This window comes from Rhinolophus hipposideros (genome assembly GCF_964194185.1).
Source record: "Rhinolophus hipposideros genome assembly, chromosome: 6".
In the NCBI taxonomy this organism is placed as follows: Eukaryota; Metazoa; Chordata; class Mammalia; order Chiroptera; family Rhinolophidae; genus Rhinolophus; species Rhinolophus hipposideros.
In genome coordinates, this window is record NC_138052.1 from 49,345,989 (window position 1) to 49,367,679 (window position 21,691).

The 21,691-nt window shown below is 36.6% G+C and overlaps 1 protein-coding gene across 4 annotated transcripts in view; it reads left to right on the forward strand.

Moving 5' to 3' along the window:
- The window catches only part of MAP3K20 (mitogen-activated protein kinase kinase kinase 20), a 167,124-nt gene that overhangs the window by 107,493 nt on the left and 37,940 nt on the right, over window positions 1–21,691 (forward strand). For 2 of the 4 annotated variants that reach the window (XM_081051494.1, XM_081051495.1), the window contains exons 10-12: window positions 3,800–3,906; window positions 10,760–10,895; window positions 14,428–19,963. In XM_081051494.1, the coding sequence (XP_080907620.1) occupies window positions 3,800–3,906; window positions 10,760–10,895; window positions 14,428–14,817 (633 nt within the window). In that variant the 3' untranslated portion in view covers window positions 14,818–19,963. Of the gene's footprint in view, window positions 1–3,799; window positions 3,907–10,759; window positions 10,896–14,427; window positions 19,964–21,691 lie in introns of those variants that run through there. The other 2 variants (XM_081051492.1, XM_081051493.1) reach the window with 1 other exon arrangement.

Consider the following 21,691-nt stretch of genomic DNA (forward strand, 5'->3'; position numbering starts at 1 on the left):
AAATAGATATATAACAAACTGAACTTTTAAATAGAGATCTAAAAAGGAAACTTTAAGCATGGAATTTCTTCCTTAAGCTAAATCCAAGTCCAGTCTGACCCTCAGGAGGAATGAGTGATGATGATGACATGTGCAGTGCTTTCCTACATGTTTCTCTAGGGGAATAACTCATACACAGTTGGTGAGTATGGGAACTGGGTTAGCACAGCTCAGTGTTAGCACAGTGAATCCTGTCTAGGTTCCCAGCACATTGCTCCTCACCACGTGAGAACAGCCACACGTCAGGCACCAGGGGGCATGGAGCTGCAAGGCCCTCGCCCCGTGCTCCTGTGGCTGGGCTGGCCAGAGCTGTGTCTTGCAAGGGTTTCAGGCTGGTTCTCTGTAGCCTGGAACATTTTGCCTTTCCCCTCATAACCAGCAGCCTTAATCTTTGCTTTCACGCCTATTCATCAAATGACCTTCACCTTTTCTTAGAGTCCAGTATCAGTACGTTTTTATTAAAGAATTGGATGTATTTGTTTTAACTGTGTTCGTATTTTTATTTAGGAGAGCTGCTGTTTTTATTAGTATGCTATGAGACAGTTGCATAGGTTTTGAATGGTCAGTCCTGCCTCTGTTTAGGTCCTGTCATTTGAGTGTGTGATTTTGCAGACTATGGGGATTTTGAAGCATTAAGAGAGATGCCTAGACTTTGCGACTTTTTCAGTAGAAACTATAAATGGCTATTTGCAAGTTTGCTCTAGAACACATATTTTATACTGTTAAAATGGCATCACCCTTTTCATAGTCTCTCTACCAGTTATTGTCCATTGTGGCACATACGGTAATTTTGTCAGTGTTTTCCTCTCTGACATTTAAATAGAAATTTCACCTGAAATTATTTGCATTGAATTAGATAAGTGCAGCTAAATCTCTATAATTGTAATTATATTTCAGTATGCAAAGCAGGTTTTGAATTTCTTAATCAGGAACTCTGTACCATATTAATTAAAATTCTAAGAATATACATTTAGGGTGCATTAATTAAATGATACTGTAAACACCTCACACAGCATGGACGTTACACCCAGTGGTGAGGCCGTGGAGTTGGCATGCCTTTAACATGTCGTAAGCTGACCCTTCTTTAGGACCAAAGGAATCTCGGGTTCTAGCCATGTGAAGTATAAAAGTTAGATTGATTTTTATTTCCTAAATTCATGACTTTTTATTCTGGTAAGATTAATATGTGGCCACTGTATTGGACGCGGTTATACAGCCAGCAGCAGCCCCAGTTCTCTCTTAGCTGATCCACTCCAGACACCGCCCACATACCTTCATCCCCTGAACATGCTCTCCCTTCTTTTTTTTTCTCCCCTGATTACTTCATCATCAAGCTTCCCTGGTTATTCTGTGGAATGCCAGGCCATCATTAGTATTCCTTTTCCTAAACCACTATTTGGGCTAAGGCCTTACCTTGTACTGTTGGGGGCGGGGGGAGGGGGGGTTGTTGGTTGGTTGGGTTTTTTTACTATCTTTTCTTCCTAAATAGATTGCAGGCTAAGGGAATAGGGTTGGTTTTCTTAATATGTGCTTCCCTATAGCACCTGATATAAATTGAGTAAGTACAAGCCCAATTTGTGGGTGACTGAAGAAGCCAACCAAGGCTTATTTCCTGAGAAGCACATTTTAGTTCTCTGGCTTAGAAGTTGGTGCCAGGCCTGTGCATGTATATAGAGTAATGAATGGTTAAAAATCTTTTTCAGTCCTTAGATGTATTAACACATAGATTAAACTATTCATCTTACCTATAAAAAATACATTCTTTTGCAATGAAGAGGGGGGAAATGTATACAAGAGAAAGTTGATATTAGGTAAATGTCAGGTCATTCCAATGGTTTACCCCAGATGCTCAAAATATTTTATCAAAGAAAAGAAGGAAGTAAAGGGAAGTATTGGTTCAAGTTCTAAAGTGGTATTTCTAAACAAGAAACAAAATGATAAAGTCCTGAGTTTGATAGGAAGTAATATCTTACCGTCAGGTGATAAAACATTTTGAAGGGTTTAAGTGCCTGGTTCCTGGTTCTGTGACTGGCTTCCTGTGTGACACTGGCTGGGTATTTCATACTTTTCTGAGATTGATTTTCCTTATCTATAAAATAAAGATACAATTAAAGCAGTGCTGTATGCAGATGTTCAATAAATGGTCCTAGTTTTGACTTTTAAGTAAACAAAGCCTACATACTACTTAAGAGGAAACTAAGTCCCTTCAGAGGAACTTACATAAGATCCTAGACCAAATGTTGTATTCTGTAAACAGAATACTCATAAAACATTACCACAAAATTCTACATTGTTACTTTTTAAATGATGGCTTTGATAATTTCCATCTGAGAGCATATTCTAATAGTAAAATTACGATTTTTCTAGGGATACTTGTCATCCAATTACCAAAGAATTTCACATTATTTCAAGAATGATTAAATGTATGGGAAAATATTGTCCTTTAAGAATTCATTAGCTCCTCCTGCTGTTTTTTCATACAAAATAAAAATTTGTATTTGTTATATAAGTAGTTCTTGTGCAAATAATTAAGGCATTTTTTTTTTCTTTTGCAACCTGACACGTAGTGGGAGAAATTAAAGTGGAAACAAAGTCAAAAGAAGTCAAACAGAATATTTTTCAAATTTCCTACTTAAAGCATTTTCCTTTTGGCTTATTAGAAGGTTTAACATATATCAGTGACATTTTGCTACTTATACCCTCTTCTTAAAAACAAAAAATACATACAGGTACACACACACACACACACACACACACACACACTCTCTCTCTCTTAAAAGAATATAATAGTGGCAGAACTCAGAATAAATATCTCAGTTTTATATTCCTGAGAAATGGAAAAATTGCCTTTCTAAATGTAAGACATGCTCAAGTCCTGAGAGCAAGCCCCCTCAACATTGTTCCTTCTTGTTTTTGTGCTCCTAAATTAAAATGCATGTTTTAATTGCTGCAACTGTAATTTGTTCAGAAATGGTATAATTATGAGGCGTGATGAAGAGAGAATGTGCATCATCCTTTTATTATCTCTGCATTTTTGTTTTAACCTTTTGTCTCAACCTTGGCTTAGAACCTAAAGAGATATACTAGCGTAGTTCCTGCTAGCTAAAGAAATATACCTAGCCACTGCTTTTTCAATTTCTAGTAAATAATACCTCTGCATTTCCCAGCACCAAAGCTAGATATAACGTGGAATAAACATTGAGTATAGTGAAGTTATGATGGCTTTAAAATTGGAGGATTTTTCTGAGCAACTGGTTCAGGAAATTTTGTTAGTTCTAATAGATTGGTAAGTTGATTTTTCCCCAACATTTTACTGTAAAATTTTCAAACATATGGAAAATCTCTGAGAATTATACAGTGAACACTAGTCTACCTATCTAGACTGAACTTTTCCATGCTTCTTTATCACACAGATAGATTTTTGAAAGACTTAAATGTTGCCTTTTAGGAGCGCTTAATCATACCCAACAGAGAGAATTAGTACTTTCCTTACTTGGAGAAAAACTGTAATTACTCCAGCCTTAGGCCACAAGATAGAAAAATGATATCTGAGTCTGTTATTATGAATAATTGATCGAAAATAAGGAATATAGTTCCTTAAACCTGTCTGGTCTGATGGTTATAAAATAACTAAGTCAAGACATTACATCATATTTTATTTTGTTATGATAAGTTGAGCTTATTACTACTAGTGGATTTTCACTTAAAGATGCACTTTCTTAATTCCCAACAAGTGATTATTTATTTTTTTCTTCTTCAGAAACGGCCATCTTTCAAGCAGATCATTGCAATTCTGGACTCCATGTCAAATGACACTAACCTTCCTGACCAGTGTAACTCATTCCTGCACAACAAGGCCGAGTGGAGGTAGGTAGGGCTGGTTCAGCAGTCACAGCCTCTGGCTGTAAAAGGGCCATGTCTAGCTTCAGTGAAGAAGAGAACCAGAAAACTCGACCACAGTCTGATTTCTAAGTATAGCTTAGACATTTGGGCTTTTTCTTTTGTTTATTGTGTTAAAAATGTTGGAGATCTAATAAGCCCTCCATTTCACATGTAAGCAAAAGAGAGTGTTCCTCTTGTTGCCTTATCATATGTGTGAAGGTTGGAAAGAATATTGAAATCATATCTTCCGAGACAAAAGACAGTCACCAGACATTTCTCTGTGTACACTCTGTTAGGAAGCTTTGGCCTCTGTTCAGTGAGAAATGAAAATACCCTTTGCCTGGAAATTTGCAGAGCACTACATCTGTTGATGGAGGAGGTAGGGAGACTATAAAAACACTTCTAAAAGGAAACTTTTGATGTTATAAATCCTGTTGAATTTTGTAAAGTGTAAAACAAATTTAGTAATGAGAAAATTGTATTGTGTGAGTGGAAGAAGTAAGCCTGGCATGAGCCATTTGAGCCAGGTCACATGATGCATGAATATAAATAGCCTGTTTGGGAGCTGACATTACTCCTCCCTGACTCAGCAGGGATTTAAGTAACTGTGGCTTTGCTCCTGAGACCCAAGGCAGTAATGTGACACCTTACGCCACCTGCTGTTGCCAAATGAATACTGCATGTACTTTGCAAACGATGCAGTTGTTTGCTCCTGTTATTAGACATGTCTTTGGGTCTTCTGTTTAGTTGGTGTTTTCCAATAACCTTATTTATTTTTATTCTTTTAAAATCTCTATCAAAGGCCAGTGAGATAGGTGAATTTTTATTTATGGTGCAAAAGTAAAACTGTTCTAGTCTAGATATGAGGGACTTTGTTCTGGGCTGAAATAACAAAATAAAACATGTAAGGAAGATTTATTTCCTACAGTAAGAGTTCAGTGCAAATCTAATCAGATCTCACCTTTTGTATGGATCTAGAGTTCCCATTACTCAAGTACAGAGGCCAAAATTCTGAACAGGACTCGTGAGACCCTCTGTGCTCTGGCCCCAGCAGCCTCGTCTTAAGAGCCTCATTCTGGCCTCTAGTTCTGGCTTTGAGTCCCTCCACAGATATGTGTCTACCTCATTTAGAGTTCTTGCAAAATATAGTTTCTCCTGTTTGAAACTCTTCCCTGTTGAAAACACCACCCCTGACGCCCACTCCTAACTTGGCTCCTATTCATTATTCCGAGAGCAGCTGAAATAACATGTCTTCCAGAAGTGTTTCCTGGCTCCTGACTAGATGAGATTCCCTCCACTTCATGTGCTCCTAGAGCACCTCCTTCATAGCCCATTACTGCTATTGAAATTACTAAGTAATTCTGCAGTTTGTTTAACGTGTGTCTCACTGGCTAAAAGGTAAGGGAGTCAGGTAATCTCTTCCATTCATCACTGGACCTACAACTTCTAGAACATGCCTTAAACATAGCAGAACATACTTTGCTCAATAAATATTTGAGGAATGGAATACCATGGTCACAATTATATAAAAAGACAATATGGTGTTACACAACAGAATATAAATATGTAAGTTAATTTGTTTGCCAGCCAATGTGTTTTTACATTTGTTCATTCAGTCAGATATTCAGTGAACGTCTGCTGGGACAAGGTGCCCTTCTAAGTGTTGGGGGTTTGGTGATGAGCAGAACAGCCCCAGTGCACATGGAGAGTCCAGTATTAAACTACTAAATATAAATATACAAAGAATTATTTCATTACTATTTTGAGAAGTATTATGTCAGTGAAGTACTGGACATCTGAGAGTGTTTAACCATGAAATCTAATCTAGTCTGAGATTATAATTAAACGATTCCTTGAGGAAATGCTGCTTGATCTGTTAGCCACAGGATTTGTATAATTTTAATACTATTAATACCCTTGAGATAGGGAGTCTTTTAAAGTGTGTCACAAAATCAGAAAAGAGGGAAAGTTGGTAAGTTTTCTATATAAGAATGTAAAACCTCCATATGTCCAAAAGCAATATCCCTCATCAATAAATTTCCAAATCAAATGCCATGCTGTTACAACTTTATTTTTCCTGTGTAACAGATCAGCAGTTCTAAAAGTTTTTGGTCTCAGGACTCCTTAACTTTTGAAAAATTATTGAGGACTCCAAAGAGCTTTTGTTTAAATGAGTTATATGTGTCAGTAGTTATCACATTCACAATTAGAACTGAGAAAAATGTAAACAACGTATTTATTGATTCATTTTTAAAATAATAATAAATCCTGCTTCTGCATCCAGCCTATGGCACTATCACATGTCATGAAGCCTCTGGAAAAGTCTGTACACTTGTGAGAGAATGAGAGTAGGAAAAGGCATCAAGTCTTAATGTTCCTCTGAAAATCAATTTAACCTCTAGAATCCTTTGAAAAGCTCTCATGGGTCCCTAGACCGCACTTTGAAAACCACCATCATAGACAGAGTTATAGTCATTAAATAATAACATTTTAATTAAAATATCATACTAAAGGACATGAAAAGGCATTTCACAAAAGGAGAAACCCAATGACCAAGAAACATATGAAATATAGTCAACCTCACTTAGCAATCAGATAAATATAAGGGAACATAAGTCATTTATCAGATTGGCAAAAATTTATATTATGAAAATATCCAGTGTTATAAACTGTCTCATACATTGCTAGTGGGAACATACTACCTTTTTAAAGAAAGACATTCCTAAAAAAAATAAATGAGAAGATTGTGCAAGAATGTATGGATGCCTATTTATTAGTGTCATTAGAATTGTAAAACTGGGAATGGTATAAAGTAAAATAAAAGATTTATTTTGGGGGGGGATTTTGATGGTTTTTAAAAATTATTGTATCTCTATTCACAGAATAGTAGGGAGCCATTCATGATCATACAGATCTGATAAATTATTTTAAAATAAGGGCTGCAGTCCATTATGTTTAGAATGGCTCCATATTTTTTTTAATAAACATATTTATGGGTATATGTATGTCTACCTAGAGAAAGGTATCAAAAGGTCAGTGTTATCATTGGGTAGTGAGATTATGGAGAAGTGTTTTCTATTTGCATGTCTTTATTTTCTGCAATAAACCTGGATTAGTTGGATAATAAATTTCATTTTTTAAATGTTTCACGATGAAACGATGAGAGGAATAAAATTCGTAATACATTAATGTAGTTTTGTAAAAGGTGACTAGTTGCTTAGGGGGCTGCCTCATTGGCTCTCTTTCCGGAATTGGTCAACCCAGAGAGCTGAGAGAGTACAGATCGGTGCTGGAACCACTGAACCACACTTGACAAGCAGCAGGGCTGCTTCAACTGCACTTGGCTGCTGGTTAAAAACATGGGGAATAATACTGTTCACTAGAATAACAATCATAAACACAGCTGTATTACATTTTTCTCAGGTATTTGTACTTCATTTGGATTATCATTTTTAGTCCACATAGCAACCGTAACACATTACAGAAGACAAAACCAAGACCTGGCCAGGGTGGGTAACCTGCCCAACATTGTGTCATATACACAGAGCCTGGAGTGGAACCCGGGTGGTCTGATCCCACAGCCTAAGTGGCACTCGCGCTGTGCAGTGCTCTTCCTGGACTCGTGGCCGGGGTTATGCCATCCACTCATTAGCATGCAGCATTCACTTGACTAGATCCCCTTGTAGCAAAGAGAAATATTACCAGGCATGGTCAGTTCCAGTTATGATTATGATAAAAACAACTGTCTCATTCAATATACTAAGTGCTGAAAAGAATTAAATATCATCAGATCATCTGGATATTTCAAAAGACAACGCATTCAGACCACTCCTCTCTTTTCCCCATTTGGTCTGGAGTCTGAAACCATGTGACTGTTGTCCAGCATGTGTGTTTTATATTAAAAGTCACAGGGAAGGGGGATTGTAGTTCTGTGCTTGTGTTTTGGCAAATGTTGTTTTCTGGTAGAGCTTCCTCTAAACAAAGACCAGATGGAACGTCTCATTTCAGAAAAGTAAATGATTATTCCGGAAATTGTTTTTAAAACTGGGTTATTAAAAACCACCTAAGCTATGTTCTTTCCTTCAACCTAATAAATGATAGGGAAGAAATCTAGTGTCAGACATTTCCTTCTTCATCACCTCTTCAGTTTGTTTCTCCCCCTATTGATTTGTTAGCAGTTATGGAAATAAGCATTAAGAACAGAAAATCATGTCATCCTGTTTCAGTTTTCATTACCCCATGTGACTGCGATTTGGTTATATTCTTCCTTGGTGATCAAAATATTCTGACTGGGGCACGCCTTCTTAAAAACAAAAAACAGAGATCCAAAAAATTTAATCTTTGCAATTTGGATATTAGCCCAAATCACTTAATACATAATGCTACATTTAATATGCACATTATATATTTATCATATAATATATATTTATAAAATAAAACTTTTTACAAATTGATCTTTTATTTCAAAGTAAGTTTCTGTCTAATAGAAGAAGGTAATTACAGATCATTGCCTGTTTGGGGCATATGGAAAATTGATACTAGTTGAAGTCAACCTTTGTTAGATTTGGTTTAACAGTAAAACCATAATTTTCATCAGTTAGAACACTGCAACTGTATTTTTAGAACAGAATGTTTCTATGAATATCAACAGATGCTTTTGATGTAAAACAATGCATTAAAAAAAAAAAAGGAAGGGCAAGGGGAGCAGCTGTTTACGTTGCCCTGGGGTTTGGGTTAATCTTTATGGCCTGTAACTTGAAGCAGTACTGTCAGGCCCCAGGGCATCTGTGGGAGCAGTGTTGGGAAGCTAGGCCTGAGGAGACAGATTGAAGAAGAGTATTTCCTCAGTCGGTGTCTGTTTTTCTGTGTCACAGCTTTCAGTTTACCTGTTGATCTAGTTTCCAGAAGGGCTCAAAAATCACTGTGGGCTCCCAGGGCTGGAACTTAAGATGAGTCCTTGGTTTAAATTACAAGTGAAATCAAATGTGTTTGGCCATTTTATTTTCCCTGATCAAAAAACATCAGTGAGATCAGTCTCCCTGGCTGGAGAGTCTGGTTTGGCAGAAGCACTGAATAGACAGCAACGCAGGCCACTGCCATCTTCCCATCAAGTGCACCCAGCTCTGCTGCCTCCTTTTGTCACCCTCTTACTGTCTCATTTACTGAAGATGCCTCATTTTTTCTTTTTTTATTACAAATATTTAAGCTTTTCCACATTTTTTTCCTCAGTCCTCTATTTGAAAAATAAAAACAAACTTATTTATGAATGGGTATAATATTTATGTCTGAAATATCAGGAATAAAATTTGGATTTATGATACAGTCATATTTCTGAAAGATTGCTGATTCGGTTTCTTTCTTTAGGGATTATAGTGTGTCTACTATACGTTTTTATAATTTTCAAGGGGCACCAAAAAAAAGGTGCCTCTTGACAGCTGATGCTTTTATACCTACAAGTTACCTCCCTTGCTCTGAGGTACCTTCCAGACAACCAGGGAAGGAAAGTGTCAGGCCCAAATCCAGACCCACCTCAGTAGCTGTTCCTTGAGTTGCGTTTTGCCCATTAACACCCAGAACCTTTTTGTTTTCATTCATTTAGTGCTCATCTACAAGGGCATTGTAATAAGTCGTCCACTTATTCTGATTTTCCCTGGAAATAAAAAGGCATATTTTGGTTGCATATATTCATTAACTTAGATCTGGGGGCTTCTACCTTCCATAGTCAAGGTCTCAGCCAGAATTACACATTCTGTCATGTAGGTTTGTCTTAGTGGCACCTGGAAGCAGCTGTTGACAGCACTCAAGTGTTAATCTCCAACAGTTACCTACTTCCGTCCTCTTCCTTCTTCTGCGTCCTGCTCGTGTGCCTTCTCTATGCCTGCTTCCTGGCATTCTCCCTCACTCTTCTCCCCATTCTTTCCTCCTCTCCCTCTTCTTCCTCCCCCCACCCCTCTCTTTGTCTCATTTTCTCATTACTGTTGCTTTTCTCACAGCATAAATTTAGACTTAAACATTATATGATAGACCTAGAGAAGAAACCAATTTGCACTGAGCCATCTTGCCAGTTTCAATGCCTGTAAAGGACAGGTTTCCATAATTGGACATGATGCTCTGTGGGGTAAGGTTGATCAGCCTATACAGACTAAGGTGGGAACTTACTTTTAAAATTATTAGACTTAAAAAGAACCTTAACGTTCATCTGGCCCAGAATGTCCCACACTTGCCTGATTGTAAAAATTACCTGGATTTTATTAAATAACGGAAATTACTAGGCCCCACTCAGCCCTACTGAATCATGAGCTCTAAGGAAGGGTCCTAGGAATCTGTGTTTTATTGTATGTTTTTCTTTTTAACAAGCTGCCCAAGGTTTTTATTAGGATCAGGCGAATTGGGGGGCCCTGATATAACTGATGAAACTGAGTCAGCTTAATGAGTTGATTGCTTGAGTTACTCGTCCAGTGAATAGGCTAACGCGAATTTACTACTAGTGTGATACTGATCACCTAACTTGAGTGTCACTTGTCCATATCTCTCTACTGTGTTTCCCCAACAATAAGACCTAACCGGACAATAAAGTCCTAGCATGATATTTCAGGAGGACATCCCCTGAACATAAGCCCTCATGCATCTATTGGAGCAAAAATTAATATAAGACCCGGTCTTGTTTTCGGGAAAACATGGTATATGAGATTATCACCTGTTTCTTGGGGCTATTATGAGGATAAGACATAAATTGTAAAGAGTCTTTTACCTTGATTAAGCATTCTGATGGACCCACTAAGCGTTTAATAATACCTCTTGGGCAAAGTGGAGACTTAAACCAGTTATCCCTATACAGGTGTGAAATTGAAGCAACTCTTGAGAGGCTGAAGAAACTAGAACGTGATCTCAGCTTTAAAGAACAGGAGCTCAAAGAACGAGAAAGACGTCTGAAGATGTGGGAGCAAAAGCTGACGGAGCAGTCCAACACCCCGGTGAGTGTTCCCTACAGAGCTAAGCTACCCTCTACTTAGAAGATGTGGCTGAGCATGGCAGCATGGCAGCTCTCCGCCTCCCCTCCCTCTCGCCGTCCCTCACCACCTCCTCACTTCCTGCCTAATGCCTGTATGTTCAAGGGCCCACATTTATACTCAAGTAGCGCTCATGTCTCGTTTCAATGAACAAAATGCCAGAAATTTAGAAGAAAAGCTTATCCTATTTCTGGCTCTTCCCCTAAGAACTGTTATATTGTCAGCGTGTTTGTATATCAGAATTACCAAAAAAATATCCAATGTATTTTCATACCATCTGTTAGATCTCCAGAACACATGCCTTAATGCTGCTTTAACTCTTCAGCGTTCATCAGTAATTAATAAACACAACACCAAGGCAGCACGTTGTCTAAGAAAGTCTTTGATGTGTCAGAACTTAACCAAGTTTTTCTTCTAAAAGAGAGCTCCCTTAATAACATATAAATGATAACTCAATTTAGCATCATGATATGGGCAGTAAAAGATTGGAAAAAGATCTCTTGGGACAAGCTGTCAATATTTACTACACCTAGGAAATATCTTGGTTTTTTTCCCAAGCCTTGTATTTAGAGGAAGATAAAAATTCTTTTTAAGGATTTCACTATTTTTATACACTTACCATGAGCTTATATGTTTACGTGATATATTAAAATTTCAGCATTCTTTCCTATTTTAAATGATTTATTATTTGAGGAATTAAATATAAATTTATCATTGGTTTTTCCAGGGTTTTTAATAGGTCATATTTGTCCACTTTAAAATCACAAGTAATGGTAAGATTAAAAGTACATTTGTTATGTATTTTTAATTTATTTCTGATAGTTGCTATGGCAATTATACCAAAAAAAAATACATAAGTGTCCTTTGCTTTGTGATCTTCAGAAAGCTTTCCTATTTTTAAGTCTTAATCTCCACTAAGCAGCCAATGACAAATGGCAAAGTATTTTCCAGGGTCTAAAGTATAAATAGTTTGCCTCCTTTTCTAATTTATGTGGAGAAGCAACCTGATATCCAAAAAAGGGAAAATACAGTGAAGGTAAATATTTGTTATTAGATTTAACTTTTTCAAAAATGACTGGTTACCCAAAGAATCCCAAAGTAAGAACTGAATTACTATACATAAGACTATCACGCACTTTAAAAAGGTACCACGTTTTATAACATTAGTGAATTTAACTTGGCTCCCAAGAAAGAAGTCAAGGGAAGTGTTCTGTTCTGGTTGAATTGCTACCAACAGGCAGACTCAGAAAGCATTAACCTAAGGATCTGCAAGGAAGCCCTGCTTCTCCCAGAGCTGATGAGAGGCAAAAAGATGGCCATCTTCTTTAGAGTTGTTATTTTTAAGTACATTGAAATCTTAAGCTACAAAGCATTGCATGGCTTATCTGTAAATGTAGCATTGTAAGAAAAACCTTTAAACCACCTATAAGAGTATGCTTTAGAACCTTTTTTTGGTTTATTGGTATTAGTTTTGCTAAGAAATTATGGGCTGCCTTGCACACATTATTGCTATTAGTAACGTAGTTGCGTAATAAGTGATGAAACACTATGAGTGCTCAGTAGGTTGTATGCTGCATTTTCACTCCAGAAAACTTTCTGTAAAGGAACTGTTCTGAGATCTTCCATCTAACAGTGGAAAGCATGAAGCACCACCTCCATGAGATTTTCTTACCTTCTTTTACTTATGAGGGCTAAGTTTTCGTTCTTTGCATACTTGCTTTTAATGTCTCTTCTGCTTAGAGCTGGTATTTCTGAAGGAAAGAAAGTTTGTGCTTAGGTATTTTATAAGTAGGTATTTTCTTTTATCCTCATATTAGTTTTCTAGTTGACTTTAAATGAGGTTTCTGAGAAAAAGATGAAATAAGCCTTAAGGAAAAAGTGGCTGGAGGTTCGGGTTTCCGATAGATAGCCACATCTTAATTATAAAAGTTTAACGTTGACATAACATCATTTAAAATTGTGTTATTGGATTTATTTCAAGAAAGGCACTATGTTTTTTTTTTTCCTGAAATTAAAACATTAAAGATGTTTGGGAATTCTCCATACATAAATATGGACAATGTTTATTTTTAAATTATTTTTGTAGCTTGACGTAAAAAAAATTATTTCTTTTAAGAGTAAAACCTCATTTGAGAGACATTGAGATCTTAAACTGTAAGAAAGGACCCATGAAATAATAAAATAAATAAGCAACAAAGAGTTTCCTGAGAGCATGTAACAATTGAAAACAAATTTGCGAAGCTGGAAAATTTGATTACAAGGAAAATAATATCCTCTTTCCAGTGTTAAAGAATCTAAAGCATTTTTTTCTTCCATATAACTGGTACTTTTAGCTGAATTATATGAAATTCTTGAACTAACCACTTCAGAAATATTTTCCTAATAGAGTAGGATATTTTTAAAAAACAACTTCAACTTCAATTTGTAATTTAGGAAATTGGCCCTAAAAAATACCTCTACATCCAGAATGTAAAGGTCAACCCAGAGTTACATTATTTGTGCATTGTTTGTCATAAATTTACCCATATTTAAACAACACCAAAAATAAAAGCCTTAATTTGCTTATTTCTCAAAAGAAGAGTCAGTGACACTTTTCAGATGCAAGTAGTTTTACCCCTGAAATGAATATGACCAATGTTTATAGGAATAGGTTGGCTGTTCAAAATAATTACATAAAGTAGAAAATAATTGTCTGTATTCACTGTGAGAAGGACAATTCATGGAAAAAAAGTTTTGCTAAAAGAAGGAAACTTATGTAATAGAGAATAGAGAAAAAAGTAACAATCAAAATTAATAGTAATCATCTTTGCTTCCAATTTTCACATGTATTTATGTATAATATTTATAGCATAAATGTTACAGACAGAATCTAGAATTTGTTCACAAGTGAGTTATTTCATAAATTGAATAACTAGTATTATATCTGGCTATAATAATAATAATAAATGGAAACAAGTAAATTCTAGACTCATTTTAAATTCGTAGTTGGATACTGATCTAGCTAAAAGGGTGATTAATGACCCAAGTTTCCCTAAAACTGTATTGACTGCTAAACTGTTTGCATGCTTCCTCTAAGCTTTTCTTCTTTTAATTTTTACTTGATATTTCATCTCTACACAATTTTTTTTTAAATATAATAACTAATGTTTCTGTGTGAAAGTGAAATTGGGAAAAATTAAGAGAAATCCTAAAAACTATTTTGTTTTAATCAAAACGAAGATTTAAAACTTGCAACTTCTTTCCCATTTAAAATTTGGCTTGCGTCAGTGCCTTGCAAACTTTTGGGTGTGATTTATTCTGTCATTTCTAAATAATGGCACATACCCTGGAACCAAACCTGCTGTTAAGTAAATTCTCACATAATTCCCTACATTCACTTACTTCACTAATCACTTACCTTCTGTGCAGTGCCCACTAATTTTGTGGTATCTGTTTCCTTTGTTTAAATTGGTCCTAATTTCTCTTTTTACTTCTGTCCTTTCTTCCCTTGTGATAGCTTCTCTTGCCTCTTGCTGCAAGAATGTCTGAGGAGTCTTACTTTGAATCTAAGACAGAGGAGTCAAACAGTGCAGAGATGTCATGTCAGATCACAGCAACAAGTAACGGGGAGGGCCATGGCATGAACCCGAGTCTGCAGGCCATGATGCTGATGGGCTTTGGGGATATCTTCTCAATGAACAAAGCAGGAGCTGTGCTGCATTCTGGGATGCAGATAAACATGCAAGCCAAGCAGAATTCTTCCAAAACCACATCTAAGAGAAAGGGGAAGAAGGTCAACATGGCCCTGGGGTTCAGTGATTTTGACTTGTCAGAAGGTGAGGATGATGTTGCTGATGATGATGATGACGGTGAGGAGGATAATGACGTGGATAATAATAGTGAATGACAGCAGAAAGCAAAGTGATAAAATTGAAGATGTTCAAAAAAAACAAAAGAAACCTGTTATCTCAGTCTGTACAAAAACCAGTAAGGAGGTAGAAAACCAAATATTGCATTTATAGGCCAATTACATTTATATGACCATCGTTTCTTTATCAATTTTACTTTAGATTTGTTTTTGCTTACAGCAGAATAGGGGGTGGGGAGGAAATTAAGCCAAAAAAGGTGTATTTAATGAAGCAACAAATGTGGTACCTGATTATAGAAATTTATGATTCCATATACAATATAGTGTTTTGTAACTAATGGTATTCTGGCTTTTTTAATGAACACTTTATAGTTTGTATTTGATTTAATTTGATTTCAGTTATTTGGCTGCTAAAAAAATCTTACATTTTGAACAAGCATTCTTAACTCCTAATTCTTCTCTGACACTCGATTTTCTTGTAACATACTACATTTTTTTCTTACAGAAATACACTGTACTTGTCAGAAATAATTGATAGTGACTATAAAATCTAACCATAAAAAAACTGAGATGAAAGAAGGTTATAACAAATACTTCTTCAGAAATACCTAAATGCCGAGAATTTTCAATACTTAATAGCACAACTATTCAAAGTAAGACCTGAGAGATGTTCTCAGTAGTACATTTGAAGGAGAAATACACTGATTTGAAAACAGCAGTCACAGGCTTTTATACTAATACTAGCCCTGGAAACTTCCTAACAACACACTGTCATCTAAGACTTAGCTTATATTTTATACAGAGAGAACGATACAGTGTTAGAGGGATACTTCCAGGAAGAATGAGTGTTGATATAAACCTTATCTGCACTTTCATTAAGGGTTTGTTTTCCAAAGGGGCCTGATTATCCTGGATTTTAAATATATGTATAGATTTTTTTAAAAGAAGAAGCTAAATATTATTAAAAGAACGTCAAAGATAAGTTTTCCTTACTCAGGCAAAAGTACAAGCTGAAGGGTTCTTTTTATATCAAATCTAGCCTTTGTCTAGAGTTATCTTTTTTGAATCTTGATTCAGAGATGCTTGCGTTGAAAAGAAGTCAACGCAGGTCCTGCTCTAAAAACCTGGTTAGCCAGAGAGAGAGTCTCAGAATGTTATCACAGATTTGTTAAAACTTGTTTAAACTATAAAACACTCTTTAAAAAAAAAAAAAACCTACAGAACATTTGTAGTTATATAAAAAGAAAGGCAAAAGAGCGGAGAGATTTTTTCCAGCCTAAATTAGAAAGCAGTACCATCAAATAGTCAAATTAGGCTATTAAACCGGAGTACTTTTGGTGATTCTTTTTTATGGAAGATTTAAGAAAGGATATCATCATAGATATTATCTAATACTATTTCCAAGTATTATTGGATCATAAAAAGCCTTTTGGAATTTGAAGCATGACATGCTTCTAATCCCCATTAAGAGCTGAAAAATTACACAAAATGATTGGTACACTGTGCCAGCTTTATTTGGAGAAAAATAACTAATAAAATGTTCTGGGTGTGATCCGTAGAACAGCCATATAAGTAGAGGTAAAAGGATCTGGAGTCAGATCATGATATAAAACCCTGCGGTCTGCTTGCTGTACAATCTTGGGCAAATGATTTAACCTCTGAGTGTCTGGTTTGCTCATCTTGAGCATAGGAATGATAATAGTACTTGCTTCAAAGGATTGTTGTGAGGATTAAATGAAATAAAACATGTAAAGCACGTCAGTACCAGGCCCATGGTAAATGGTCAGTTAATGTTAGCTTCTGTAATTAGGCCAGTGAACAGACACTGAAAAATAAGTGGTTTCAGTAACCTGGAAAACTGAACTATCAATTTCAAGTGATATTTGCTGAATAGTATGAGAGGAAATTAAAAGTGGATTGCTTTCAGGGAAGATCAAGAGTATATTCATAGAAGTGAGCTACACAGATTTGTTCTGTTGCTCTTTGAAGACTGTGCACTCAGCTACCACCCACAGACTAAGTAAACACAGGAAAAATAGGTAAGCTTTTCACCTAGAAAATGGGTTCCCCACATACCCAATCTGATACAGTTCTTATGTCTATGTGTACATAGATTCTGATACATGCTCACCACAATACAGTGCTGGTGACAAATAGGCACACACACACAAATGAGCACTCCCTGACTCAAGACAAGCCATTCAAGCAGAAAATCTTGGAGTGGAGCAGAGAGACAGTTTTCAATTTTTGACTTCCCAGCATGCCCTGGGGCACGGTGACTTAGTAATCTGAAGGAGAGAGCCAAAGAGGGCAATTTAAAAGCCTCTTGCACATTCTACCAGGCCAAGATAATGTCATTTATTCCACAAATATTCATGGAGTCTCTTCTCTGTGCCAGGTATTATTCTAGGGAACAGCTAGACAAAAATCTTTGCACTTGTGAAGCTTACATGCTAGAGGGTAGAGATCAATCATAAACAACACCAATGTATCGTACAATATATAAACATTTGATAAGTTCATGCTCAAAAATGAAGCCGGGAAGAAGGCTAAGGCACATGGGAAGTTTTGCTGTTTTTAAAGTGGGTCAGGAAAGGCTTCACTGATAAGGAAATCTATGGGCTATTTTGGGGTTCGGTGCACTTTCTATAAGAATGTAAACCTTGCCTGTCATTTAAGAATATCAGCAGTAAATTTAGAATGTATGAACTGAATGAAACTGACATTTTTCTTTACGTATAAATCTATTATGATTATACATAAAGTTTTGCTGCATTAATAAAAATAGCCAAGTAGGGCCAAAAGAGAAAGGTAATAGGACTCTGTACCCAGACCTAGGATTACCATTAATTAGGTAATATTTCTCTAATCTTTCCGTTTTTGCCATTTCCTCACCAATATTCCAGAGATGGTCATAGCTTAGTACTCTACCACCTAGAAACTGCAAGGATTTAAGATACAGAAAATTGATAATCTCAGTGATAAGCTTGAAACTGTTTCCACCTAGAATTAGGCTATAGTTAGTTACCATATGGCACTGGCTAATTCACTTTCTGTTCCAAATCAGTATCTTTCTAGGGTTTTGAACATCTTTGAAATAAGAATCATATAAACGGAATTTTAAAGTGGTCTCATTCTGTGAAGATTAGAAGACTTTAGACTCTATTCGTTTTATTAATTTGAAAAAGGAATGGTTATTAAATACATGCAGAAAATCTAATACTGATGTTACTTGTGTAGCATCTAATTCACTTTTCAGATAAGTTTTTGAAATGGCAAGTTATTGGTACTGAATTTGTTTCCAATTATTTGACTTACAAAAGTGTACATTTACAAAGATAAGAGTTAAAAAAAACACAGAAATTTGAAGATTCAAAATGAGAATTGAAACTGTAAATTGTAGTAATTGTCAGAGCCATGCAGCTGAAAATAGAACTACTCTTTCATCTTTTTCCTTCACTCATAAAGTTGATCATGTACAATTTGATGACACCCTACTATTGCTTCTCAACCCGCGTAGTACTGTTACCTAATGGTGTTTGGGAGAGCTGGGCTGTATTTTGGGTTGTCATGGTGACTGATGGTGTATTTAGCGCCCAATATCCAAAATGGTAACATCCTGCATGCCAGGGACAGTAGCACCCAATAAAGAATTTCATCCAAAATACCCATCATGTCATCCCTTCCTCTATTGAGAAACTTGGTAAACCTGACAGTTTTAGAGTTCCACATCTAATTTTTATTCCCCAAACAAAATTACTCAAGTTAAAAGATAACATTTTCATAATTACAACTACTACACAATCTGAATTTTGTCGTTTTGTGGCATTTATCTTACATCCCCACTTGTGGAAATGGTTTCTTTCCCCATAAGAATGCTGCTGGAAACTTTATGAAGCAGCTAAATGTACTCTCCTGTTATTGTGATGCCACAATAAATAAAAAAGAAAAATAGCGTTCAGTTAGCTACAGTTCTGCAGAGTATCCAGGTTAATTTAAAAGGGCCCTTTTCCTAACAATTTTTTTTTTTTAACAAAATCACAATTTAATATTTTACACAAATAATCAGTGGGAAGAGGTTGGAGGCACATAGCACACTTGTTTTCAATGCTCTGGAACCGGTGAGGGCCGGTTTTCAGCCAATGATTTTTAACATTCAGCAGATTTGTTAGACTTTAACACCAACTGAGGAATTCAAACTTGATCCCCATTAAAATCAAGGAATTGGAGGTGAGGGATGGTTTGGGAGAGAGCCACAATGACTTCTGTAGCACTATGGTGTATATAACTTTATTTTCAGAGTTTTCATTGGAGTGGTAAGAATTTCATGAAAGATCATTTTAAAACTTACTCTGAGTTAAATATTGATACTTGTAAAAAAAAGTTGGATGCACTAGACTTGTTGCAGCCTTTTGAAATCAGCCGTCTCACCACACCACATATATAATAGAGCATACATTTTTCTATAATCAGGTACCTTTTGCTGTTTTTGAGTAAGACTGTTTTCCTGCTTAGATTTTAAGCATTGCCAGAGAGAAGAATCTGTTCTGTTCTTTTGACTGTAGCATAGCCTGACAGCTCTAGATGCAGCATTTTTCTGATGAAAAATTAGTGTCTACCAGGAAATCCGGAGGACTAGCTATGCTTCCTCGGATTCCAACTTAGTTTGCGCTCTGTTTCCTGTGAGGAGCTTTCTGGCATGTGATTATTTACTTCAAACTAGAGTTTCAAGCACCTACATTAATTATTTTATATCGTGTGCAAAATGATATCCTTTAATGTCAGATACAGTACACTGCACATACTGCTTTTGCACTGTTTTAAAATTTTTGTACTAAGTAATAGAAAATATTTTTATTCATGAGTGTGAGCTTTGAGTAGATGGCATTATCACTTCATTGTGTTGTGTGTTTTTTTGACAAAATTTTTTTCTCAATTACCCTATTGCAATGTTATTCTGAGCAAGTCCTATGCCAAAATCTTGTATAATGTTTGTATGGAAGATTAAATTTTACTCCTGTGTGGTGAGACTACTCAGTTATTGCCTTCATAGTTGGAATTTGAAGCACAAAGTCCGTAATGTGTTCAGAAATCTAAGTTGGTGTCATACGTTTCATTTTGATGTGAACTTTTCTTTGCTTTCCTTTGTTTTAAGACTCCATTTTACAATAAACGTTTTGACAGTAAATCCCTTTGTTATGTGTTGCTGTGCGTATCACATCTTTGTTAGAATTGATTCCCAACATCCTTTGAAGGAATCATTGTCACATGCATGCACGTGAGCAGGAGCTTTTCTCTCCTGAAATCTGTCGGAGTGTAAATAATGAATTTGTAAAGTGACGGGGCAGTCACGAGGTGAATTTTTTTTTTTTATCTCTAAAAAGAGACAGAAAGGCTTAGAACTCACCCTACAGCAGATACATTGATATGTTAACAAGTTACGGAAAACATAAAGGAATTGGTAAGCCACTTTGTGGCTGGAGGTCATTAACTCTTATCCCCTGTCCTGCCAAATTCAAACCATCTTGAAGCAGTGCCTTCCTCTCACTGATCTTTGCAAGCATCATGCAAGAATCCCGCTGGCGCAAGTATCACACTCACCCTAGTGCTTTTCCCTCGGCGTCGTCTTGATGAGCCATCCTCAGAGCACGAGCGTTCTCCCTGCCTTTGGGCATTAAGCCCATAGATTTGGGTTTTGACTAGTAGTTTTCATTTACAGCCTTTATTCTATTCAAGAAATACTTACTTATCAGTTTTGTTTTGCACTACATTTGGGAATGGTGTAAGAATCAAAACACATCCCTCTACTCCCTATAAAAGCCAGCCCTAATGCAGGGAAATATTTCTGTAACTTAGTCTGTTGTTTCTTGATCTAATCAAAAAACTGCCTTACTTCACGTCTGTTTCCGTGATGGGAAAAAGGAAATGACATGTTTCTGCAGCTGTGCCCAGCTGCCCTGTGAAGAAGTAAAACCGTGATGTATTTTCTTTGATTGAGTTCAGTTTCAGACCCTAGTCCTCCCATCATTTTCCTTTCTGCATTACTAAGGCAGGTGAGTGCCTGTGACCAGGATTCCTACAAATGTCCGGTATTTCAGAGGAGGGAAGGGGCAGTCCTGAAAAAACTGGAGGACGGGGGGTAACAGAGGACATAGAGAGTAGTAGCCAGTTATGCCCTTGCAACTTACCTGTAATAGTGAAACTCTACAAGTTCATAGTCATCGTAACCAGTGGGTTTTTTACAGAATTCTGCCTGCTCCCCCCCCCAGAGTTGGCCTCATTTCCCCTTTATCCGTGGACACGCACAGGTGCACCTGGTGCTCCAGTAGGCCAAGGAGCATGTCCATCCTGCCTTCTCTCCCCGCGCCCACCACTGCCAGTGTTTTGGCCTTTCTTCTCCTCACCTACAGTCACCACTCTTCTCCTTGCCCTGCAGTGCCCGGCTCAACCCAGTATGCCTTCCTTTTCCCGTCTTAGTCTGTGAACCCCTCCCTTTTCCCGGCTATACCCATAGACTGAACTCTATACCACAGAATTTAACATTCTTAGGAAATGCACCCTTCAATTTTATTCACTCAACAAATTGTTCAACAAAAGTTTACCGGGTATTGTATGCCAGGCACTCTTCTGGGCACCGAGTAAGCCAAGATGAAGGTGGCACTGAACTCCTCCATGTATAATTCACACGTATTTCTCGCCGCATTTAAATTAAAAGCTCCTTGAAGGCAGAGGCATGCTTTTCCTAGCAAGGTGAGTTCAAAATACCTGTAGATTAAAGGGATTAGCTCACCCACCCTCTGATTTTACACTAATAGAAAAGGAGCCAAATTCAGCTTTTTTCCAACTCACCCATAAAAAGATATTATTTGTAACAGAGTGACAAATGACACTTTGCCACATTATCTCATGAGGA